Below are 10,638 nucleotides of genomic sequence, written 5' to 3'. Positions count from 1 at the left end.
CCTCAAACGAAGCATCAGTCATTCTTACAAACTCATGATTTGTATTTGTATGCAATCGAGATGTAATCGAGACTCTAAAGGATAACCAATAAACCCATCAGTTCTGTCACCATCAAGTCTTAGTCATAGTATTTCATATTTCAGCAGTCTCATTATTCTTGTTGGTTGTGTGGTTTGGGGTTTTTTTTAAATGCCCAAAAAAATCCTTTTGATGTAGTATCTATATTTATCCGTCCAATGTGGTCAATACATGGTCTTGTAAGAAGGGCCAAATGGCTGATTTCTAGTAGCTATAAATTCAGAACACGAAAAATTCGACATGCAGTTACCATTTTTCCAATGAAACGCTAAAAACAGACTCCAGAGTGGTCCAAGAAAACCTGTGGGATTCCGTATTTACCTGAAATATGATATAACGCGTTTTTCCCAATATCATCGAGGCCGTGATTCGGCCGCAAGCAACAATTCAATAAATAAAAAAGGAAATATGTATAACTTACCTTTTAAGACACAATAAGCCCAGTTACTTTGTCCACTTTAGCTCCGCCAAATCAAACCAGTTGACAGAACCAATCGTCGCCTATCTCCGAGCAACACACACGGTAATGGTGTTCCTGAATGAATCAGTGTTCAGAACGAATCGTTTGAGTGAATGATTCAACTCACTACACAAAAAGTCACTTGTTTGCAATCTACTAGCGCAGCGAACGATATAAAATATGCAAAAAACAACCCACACAAAATACTGACACGATTTGTCCAAGATGGTCACTAAATAGGGTGAATTCAATACACTAAAATTAATTTAAGTAACAGTTAGCCTATTAACAATCCAGCGTTTTTCTATCGCAAAGTGGTTAAAGGGTTAGTGCACTTTCAAATTAAAATTTCCTGATAATTTGCTCACCCCCATGTCATCCAAGATGTTCATGTCTTTCTTTCTTCAGTCGAAAAGAAATTTGATGAAAACATTCCAGGATTTTTCTCCATATAGTGGACTTCAGTGGAGCCCAAACAGTTGAAGGTCAAAATTAGTTTCATTGCGGCAAAGCGTTCTACACGATCCCAGATGGGAAATAAGGGTCTTATCTAGAGAAACCATCGCTCATTTTCTAAAAAACAAAAAAAACTTACATATGTTTTAACAATAATGCTCATCTTGAACTAGCTCTCTTCTTCTCTATTAGAATTCCGGCAGTGTAGACACAGCTAAGTGTATTACTGCCCTCCACAGGTTAAAGTTTGAACTAATTGTTATATACTTGCACTAGCATATTGTATATGACAATTTCGTTAAAACTTTGACCTGTGGAGGGCAGTAATACACTTAGCTGTGTCTACACTGCTGGAATTCAAATAGAGAACAAGAGAGCTAGTTCAAGATGAGCATTTATGGTTAAAACTTTTTTTTTTAAATATTTTTTTAGAAAATGAGCGATAGTTTCTCTAGATAAGACCCTTATTTCTCGTCTGGGATCACTGTAAACTGTAATTTTGACCTTCAACCGTTTGTTTGGGCTCCATATGGAGAAAAATCCTTAACTACACATGGCAGGTTAAAAGCATCTTTGTTCACAAGTTTTGTTTAGTTTTTTATTATTTTTTTTATTTATGAGAGAGAAGTCAGTGGCAGAGAGATAAAGAGAACAGTAAAAACAGAGGGACAAAAAGAGCAGACAACCACAGTCGAGAGGAAAATTTCCTTATTTGACTGATTTTGGTTAAATGGGGAAAAAAAACGGTGAGTTGTGTCTCAGAGAGATTTAAATAGATCCCCACAATTTTCCAATTTTATGAAATATGAAACAAACTATTATTGACTTGTTTTATATGTGGCTTAAATATATTCAACATCAAACCGCATTCAGGTCTGTGTATCCGACATGGCCTACGACCAGCTGGATGTGCTGATGGTGCTCAGTGAAGCACTTGGTTTTACAGGGCTCAAGTCCCAGGACAGAACCTCTATAAATGAGGAATCTGAAGAATGTAGAGCACCGTGGTTGGTGTTCTTGGACAGGGTTGACAACATTGACCCATAAAAAAAAACCCACATGTCTTTTTTTAAAGGCTATTTTTGGTCTATAAAGAGATTGAGTACTTGCTAATCGTCTGCTTTCCCGATTTACTGTATAGCTTCACATATAAAATACCTGTGCAGACACATATTTATACACAGGACACTGGAGCTGCACTGTGCTGTCCCAAAGGCTTCATCCAAGTGATAGATCTTTCTGGAGATAGATTTAATGCACACAAGATGCGTAACGGATCAACATCTTTTTTCATGAGCAGTGTCATAGTATTGGAAGGTAGATTGGGAGACTGTGAAGGTTGAAATAATTATCTTACTATCAAAAAGTGACAGATTTGCATGACTTTACAATATGCCGATGTCCATTGTTTGTGTTATACTGAACCGACAGGCTTTGATGTGTCAGATCAGTTGCCCCTTGTCACCTTCCACACGTGGGAACTATTGCTGTAAAGCCGAATGAGATGACAACATACAGCATGACTCCTTAAACTGGGTGATTGCCATGAGTACCAGATCTGTTCAACGTTGTTACAAGGCCTTAAATCATTTTAAAGGATGCTTTAAAGGAATATTTTGGGTTAAATACATGTTAAACTCAGTTGACAGCATTTGTGGCATAATGTTGCTTACCACAAAAAACATTTTCGACTTGTCCGTCATTTTCATTAAAGAAGAAGGGACCAAAATCGAGTTACAGTGAATCATTTACAATGAAAGTGAAAGGGGCCAATTTTTGTTGGTTTTAAAAGCAGAAATGTAAGCCTGGACCACAAAACCAGTCACAAGGGTCAGTTTTTTTAAATTGAGATTTATACATCATCTGAAATTTTAAATAAGCTTTCCATTGATGTATGTTTTCTTAGGATAGGACAATATTTGGCCGAGATACAACTATTTGAAAATCTGAAATCTGATGGTGCAAAAAAAAAAAAATTAGAATATTGAGAAAATCATCTTTAAAGTTGTCCAAATTAAGTCCTTAGCAATGCATATCCACTCACAAAAATAATTTTTTGATATTTTTATGGTAGGAAATGAGTGATAAGATAAATACATTTTTGTGGTAATCAACATTACACAACAAAGTACTGTAGATTGACTTTAACATGTAGATTGACCACATTAATGCTTTTCATAACAGCCTGATAGGAAGTTTTGTTTCATATGATCCATGTCTCTCATTCAACAGGATTTGTAGTAATTTGATGGTCTTTTTGCAGATTAATGTGTCTTCAGTATTGCAGTGCAGAGATCGATAGGCCTGCTGGACCAGCCGTGCAGCTGTGAGTGAGGCTGTTATTTCACAATTGCTTTGAGTGAGAGTCTCTTGTAAATCTCTTTAGACATGCTGACATCTCTGTCACGATTACGAGTCTGAAAAAGACTCTCCGAGGCCTGGTAGAGTTGATGAAGTCTGCCATAGTCGAGAGACAGCATGATTTATGACCCCGACAGAACGGCATCGAGCCAATGGTACCTGAAGCTCCTTGCATATACAGTCAGTTGGACGCTGATTGTGAAAACCCACCAAAATCAACACCGTAGGACAAATAAGCACCCGTGGGAATGAGATCTATATGATAAATGGAGAAGAGAGCAGAATCTGTCTGATAAACGGATAGGAAAGGTGGATCTGGCCGAAGTATTAGACACACTCATCACCATCGAGTCTATAGAGCTGCGAGCTGTCTTGTCATAGTTGATAAATACCCTCTATTTGTCTGTCTAAATCTACGCTGAGAGATTTAATCATTTGGCTGTGTTAAATCAATGATAGACTCGCAGCAAGCTGCTCTGTGCGCCCTGGGACTAAATTTAGCAGAAAAAGCACCGTTGCTAACCTCTGACCTAAAAAAAGCCATTTAAATCTTTTAAAATACTGTCAGTGGGACACAAATCAGTTCAGTGGAATGAATGGAACATTAGCAGCCATTAACTGCACATGGAGGATGTTTAAAGTCGGTGTCTTATGTCATACGTATTGCTACTTAAGGTGAACACTGGTAAAGTGGGACACTTTTGAAAATGTCACTTTTAATAATTAGGATCCTTATGCCAAATTACCTGATATTACTCTTCAATGGAAAGCTCAGGAAATCTCTTTAGTCAAAAGTAATGAGTAATGAAATGTAAAAGTATTACAAAATAGTAAATACTGGGAAGGAGAACACTGAAAGCAATAATAATAATTGTTGTTGTTGTTATCAGTCTATACAACTATCAATCTATCTATCTATCTATCTATCTATCTATCTAATCTATTGATCTATCTAGCAACATAGGCTTAGGACATAAAGCTTAAAGGTGCTAAAGAAGATGTTTTGTTTTATACATTTTTGCAATATTATTGAAACTGTCTTTACTAACTGATAAAAGACTATTTATTAGGTGCACTGAAAGGAATAACATAAATATACATCATCTGTGCATGAGGTAGGGCCTTAAAAACTTGTCAATCACTGGCTTGTCAATCAATGCCATTACGTTCCTTGTCAGAGACGTGCGCGCTCCAGTAACTTTCCACACTCTACAGGCGCCGCATGCAATGTTTTTGTCCTGAGACAGGAGTAACAACTGCAGATTATGAGTTACCTGCGGTGAGTCCGACATAATGAATCCACTAACACAACACAGCGAATGCCGGTGGTAAACACTCAAGTTCCAATATGAGTGTTTACGAGTTTTGGGAGGCGTTCCTTCGAAGGGGGGGGTTGTTCTTACGCATGCGCTCATTTAAAAAACTCAGTAACAGTCTTTGGATTCTCAGTCGACGAAAAAATCCTCTCTATCACCTTTAATATACAATATTTTAGAAAATTAACTTAGAATATTTTTTAAAATCAACTTATTTTAAAAACTGTGTAATTTTTTTAAAAATACCATTAACATTTTATTCTCTGCTCACTAAAATGCCTAATTAGCATTAGCAGTGTCAAAAGGAGACTGTTTCAAAATCATAAACATCAATTAAACTCACATCCCACAATATCATAAAACTCTGATTATTTTATTTATGCAATAACAAACAAACAAAAATATATCCAATCAAAATGACATTAAAATAATACTGTCGAAAAGAGAGAGAGAGAGAAAGAGAGAAAAAAGAAAGTATGTTCTACAAAAGTACATGATTTTCTACAGAGGAACTGCCACTTGATCTTCCAGCCTCTCAAAACTTCACTGTTCACTCTTTCTGGACTATCTAAATCCAGCTGTGCTCTTGGGTTTTTTTATGCTCGTACACTCTTGGTGGGACATATTTTCCTCAGCTGGTTCTGATAGCTCATTGTGTCCTTTTGAATCTCCTGGTCCATATTAGGGGCATCCAGACTGATGTTCTCTTCCATGTGATGTTCAACAGATGTTTCTGTGCATCCTGGGATCAGATCAGCCAATTCCGTGTTGTCGTCCAGTGTGGCCTGCTTAGCAGCATAGTTTAGTTTTGCTTTAATTCCTGCGTATTATTTAAGCAGAGTGTCTCATTAACAGTGATTGTCGGGTTATTTCTCAATAAAATTTATATGGGAGGATTTATATTGGACTGACCTGAGATTTGTCTCTGAGATCTTCCATGAATACCACCACGTTCTTCACTGTCAGTATCAAGGTCTGGTCTATCAGGGGTGTCCACAAACTCTGGGCTGTCTAAATCCATTGCTTTTTTGTGGCTCTCCTGCTGGTGTTTGTCAGCATCATGTGGTTTACCAGCTTGGTCCTTGAGGTTCATTCTACTGGCATAACTCTGAATTATGGGATGAATCTCTTTCATAAAGTCTGTGACCGCACCGTTCTGTTTTTCTAACATCCTCTGGATCCTGGGGGGTCGGTTTCTCCCGTTCTCCTCGGGTCTGTCCATTTCCTGACTACTAATGTCCTTCATCACTGCCCAGAATTATAAGATGAAGCACATATTCAGTAAAAAATACAGAAAAAGATATTAACTTTACAATCCTTGTGGATTCGAAATTTAAGTTTTATGGCTTTTATTCCATGTCTGTTAGCTTTATAGCTAAAAGTCACATTGAGCAAAAAACACAATTCAAATGTTTAGGTTTGGTAAGAATTTAAAATGTTTTTGAAAGAAGTCTCTTATCCTACGGAAGAGGATTAGGGCCAAGCTATAATAAAAAAATAAAACCATCTCGAGATTAAAGTTGTTAAATTTCGAGAAAAAACTTGTTAAATTTTGAGAAAAATGTCGAAATAAAATGTTCAGAATAAACTCATTAAATTACAAGAAAAAACTCGTTAAATTTCGAGAAAAAAGTCGAGATAAAATGTTGAGAATAAAGTCATTAAATTATGAGAATAAAGTCATTAAATTACGAAAAAAAAGTCGTTAAATTATGAGAACAAATTCGTAATTTAACCAATTTGTTCTCGTAATTTAATGACTTTTTTCTCATAATAATGACTTTATTCTCAACATTTTATCTCGACTTTTTTTCTCGAAATGTAACATTTTTCTCATAATTTAACGAATTTGTTCTCGTAATTTAACAACTTTTTTCTCGTAATTTCATGACTTTATTCTCAGCATTTTATCTTGACTTTTTTCTCGAAATTTAACGAGTTTTTTTCTCGTAATTTAACGAGTTTATTCTCAACATTTTATCTCGACTTTTTTTCTTGAAATTTAATGTTTTTTCTCAAAATTTAACGAGTTTTTTTCTCGTAATTTAACGAGTTTATTCTCAACATTTTATCTCGACTTTGTTTCTCGAAATTTAACAACTTTAATCTCGAGATGGTTTTATTTTTTTATTATTGCTTGGCCCTAATCCTCTTCCGTACTTATCCTCACCAGGCTGCATCTATTTTGAAGAAATAAAAAAATAAAAAAATAAAAACAGGTAACACTGTATCTGTAAAATATTATTACAATTTAAAATGACTGTTTTCTTTTAATATTTTTTTCAAATTTAATTTATTACTGTCTTCAGTGTCACATGATCCTTCAGAAATCATTCTAATATGCTGATTTGCTGCTCAAGAAACATTATTATTTTTTGTGGAAACCGTGATATATTTTTTTCAGGAGTCTTTGATGAATAGAAAGTTTAAAAGAAGATTATAAATGTATTTACTGTTACTTTTTCAATTTATTTAAAAAACTGGCAGATTTGATCACATTTGTAAAACTACATACCTATTGCTTTATGGATTTGTTTGTTGGAGCTCTCACTCAAGCCTGTGTCCATGTCAGACCTGTCCATACTCATACTCTCTATATTAAGATGCAAGAAAAATCATCTTTAATATTACAGTATATCACATCAGCAGATATGTCTTCAGTTAAGGAACTGATGGAACTATTGCTTACCTGCTGAGTTTGCATAACGCTCCTGTAATGCTTTCTGAGTGTCTGTTGACAGGAGCGTGTAAGTGATTAAGTATACAGATAAAAGTATAAAAACAGAAGTTTTAGCATGGCGACAAATTGTTTACTCCAACAATCACATCAAATCCTACAGCTTACCTATAAGTGTGGTTCTCAGCTGTAACCTCTTATAGTTGCCACCCTCTGAAACAAACAGCATTTTAAATCAGTAAAATATCTGGATTGTTTTTGTCAAATAACTAACAAGTGTTAAAATGTTTTGATAATCTAACAGGCTTTGAAAAAAAGAGTTTCATTCATGCATGCACAACTATAATGAATATAATGCAGGCCTGTACCTCTGCTGTCTTCTGCTGATGCTCTTTCAGCTAATCTGCTGTCTGTTTAAAAAGGAAATTAAGAAATAATAAATATCTAAGTAATAAATCCTATTATCTTTAACTTTACTCTCATCTGTTTTCCTGATCACCTGAGTTGCTGCTTTCAATGGATCTCTCTTCAGCAACATCTTAGGAAAGACATGTTAGAGAGGTCATGAATTTAAAAATCCAAATAAATTGGATAGCATGAATTGTTCATTTACCTGCAGGCTGTACCAAGTTTGGTTCAGGAGTTGTGTTGGAAAAGTCTAAAATAAATAAATAAAATACATTATTAGACACATATTTTATATATATATATATATATATATATATATATATATATATATATATATATATATATATATATATATATATATATATATATATATATATATAATTTTTTTTTTTTACATTTAAAAGTAATAAATAAAAGTAAGTAAAAAATACCAGCAGAGATCACAACTGTTTCTGGGGCTTCACATTCTGTAAATAGAGTAAACAGTCTGTAAACAGTCACATACTTTTAGCTAGGTCACTTTTATCAGTGATTACCTAAATCAACAAACATACAGGTCTGAATATTAGCCTATATCATTTTTTTGTTGTCTATACATGATCATGATTTCCCTGTTGCATCCACTGTCTAATCACTCACCTGCAGTCGGATCTGTTGGATGCACAGGATCCAGAATCCTCACTGTTGTTAGATCCATTTCTAAGGAAAAAGGGCTCCTGAGGTCAGAACCCAATAACCAATAGCACAGCTGACTGTTTTCTGATTCTCATATAGAGGATTAATAGCACTTTCCTTCACTTCCATACAACAGAATCATAGGTCATACTGAAGGAACAATTCACAGACCTGAGAGCTGTGGTGATTCAGTGTGGACAGGAGGCAGATTCATTTCAAATGCATCTGAGACAATGTACAAAACGGGAATGAATAAGTAAAAATTAACATGAATTTAAAATTATTCAATTTATTCATTAAACATGCTCACCCTTCAGGAAACGTAACAAATCTTCACTCCCTTCTAAAATGCATAGTGAATAAATACAATTAAAATGATTTCATTATGATTTATTTTAGAATATAATAGACTATAATCAAATATATAATTGTTCTAAACAGTCATAATTAGAATATATTGTCTAAAACTTTGTGTAAAATCTCAAACCCATAGTAGCACAAATAACATGACGATTTACCTCTCATAGCTGCTGAATACACAGCATTTATAAAGACTAGAACAGTCAGGGAGCTGTTGATGCTGAGCCAGGAGAGAGAACGAGAGGGAAAATTACAACATTTTCCAAATGTCAATGTAAATGAAACATAAACACATATTTAATATTGTTGAGCTGTCACTCTCATCATTCAATGTCATTAATTTTACACCAGCAGACATAAAACAGCCCTACATATTTGAACACTAGTAACACGGATCTTGTATTTTATGGTGGAAAATGCTGACTAAACATATCTTGACTAAATAAACCCAAAAAGAAGAAGAAAAGAGAGTAGTTTGGTAACTTACAGCTTCATATCGAGTGCCGATGTCCTTTCTAAAGGGCTTGTGTGTCATTTGTGGCTTTATATCAGTGCAGGTCACTGATCTGGACAATAGGTCATAGATGAGCAGTTACAGAGACACTGGAGATGAGGCCTGAGAAACCAGCAAAGACCCGTTTTGCTCTGAATGGCAGGTGTGTTTTTAAAATAATAAGGGGATGCATGGCTGAATTTACCCCATGGCATTTCCTTCCTTTCACAGAGATCCACTGAAGGATTTTGTTTGTGTCATTGTGAAGAAATAGGAAACCTTTAGATTAAAGGCTTTTCATTTAAGCTACCTTATAGACTTCACATAGGTGGTTTTAAAGTTACAGATTTTTATAAATAAATAAAAACAATATATTAATATTGATCTACTCTGTCTATTCAAAAGTGATTATAAAAAGATGAGGTAAAGTTAGACACCTGATAATTTTTCATATAATATACAGATAAAGCAGTTTTAAATAATATAATTTAAGATGCTTCCTCAAGCACACACAGACCCACAATTTCAATCACAAAATTTTCCAGCAAACCATGACACCTTAATGTAGAGACAATTATTTATTTTAAATACAACAAATTTCAAATTGTAATAAATAATGGTTTAACCTTCTAGACTTAACTAGGGTTAGGGTAAGGAACTGTGCACCCCCTAAAACTATGTCAGCATGATTTCACTTTTTAGTATTGGAAGAATATGCACAATGTTAAAGCAGCTTAATAAGAAACATATAATGGATTAAGTTTAAGTGTCTCACCGTACCTATATTCAACCTATGTACAGAATAACATTTGTAAAATTTCTCTTTTGTTGAAATGTATAATATAAAAATATCTTAAAGATGGAAACAAAAAACATTCCACTAGATTTCATATAACATTACATGAACACTAGATGGCAGAAAAAGCTCGAGAAAGAAGGTCTAACGCAGGGGAGTCCAATCCTGCTCTTGGAGGGCAACTGTCCTGCGGAGTTCAGCTCCAACCCCAATTAAACACACCTGAACCAACAAATCTAGGTCTTACTAAACATTCTATAAACTTCCAGTTAGGTATGTTGAGGCAAGCTGAAGCTAAACTCCGAAAACTGGCCCTCCAGGACCGAGAATGGACACCCCTGGTCTAACGTGTTGGAGGGCTAAATTTTGCTATGCCACAACCGTGCAAAAACCCATCTCCTCAAAAAACCTAAAACTTAACAGCTCAAAATGCTCTGGCACCTTCGAACAAATTTAAATGGCATCATTAACTATGTATTTGTCTATTTAATTGTAATGTTTCTAGTCATTTTAATGCTAAAAAATGTTATTTAAAATAAGTAAAATATTTTTCCCCC

General features: G+C 34.7%; 1 protein-coding gene across 1 annotated transcript; it reads right to left on the bottom strand.

The window, feature by feature from the left end:
* Positions 1-5,040: 5,040 nt before the first annotated feature.
* Positions 5,041-9,621, bottom strand: zgc:194210 (uncharacterized protein LOC794982 homolog). The gene is made up of 14 exons (XM_067406704.1): positions 9,280-9,621; positions 8,951-9,012; positions 8,743-8,775; positions 8,604-8,657; positions 8,397-8,456; positions 8,189-8,224; positions 7,963-8,007; positions 7,849-7,887; positions 7,718-7,759; positions 7,518-7,562; positions 7,362-7,403; positions 7,188-7,265; positions 5,585-5,920; positions 5,041-5,492 (listed from the first exon to the last, which is right to left on the bottom strand). The coding sequence occupies exons 1-14, from the start codon at positions 9,285-9,287 to the stop codon at positions 5,269-5,271; spliced, it is 1,104 nt and encodes a 367-aa protein (XP_067262805.1). The 5' UTR covers positions 9,288-9,621; the 3' UTR covers positions 5,041-5,268.
* Between the last annotated feature and the right edge of the window lie 1,017 nt (positions 9,622-10,638).

Source organism: Chanodichthys erythropterus, chromosome 2, assembly GCF_024489055.1.
Source record: "Chanodichthys erythropterus isolate Z2021 chromosome 2, ASM2448905v1, whole genome shotgun sequence".
Lineage (NCBI taxonomy): Eukaryota > Metazoa > Chordata > Actinopteri > Cypriniformes > Xenocyprididae > Chanodichthys > Chanodichthys erythropterus.
Note: the sequence above shows the minus strand (reverse complement) of the source record. Positions and strands in the feature narration are given on the sequence as shown.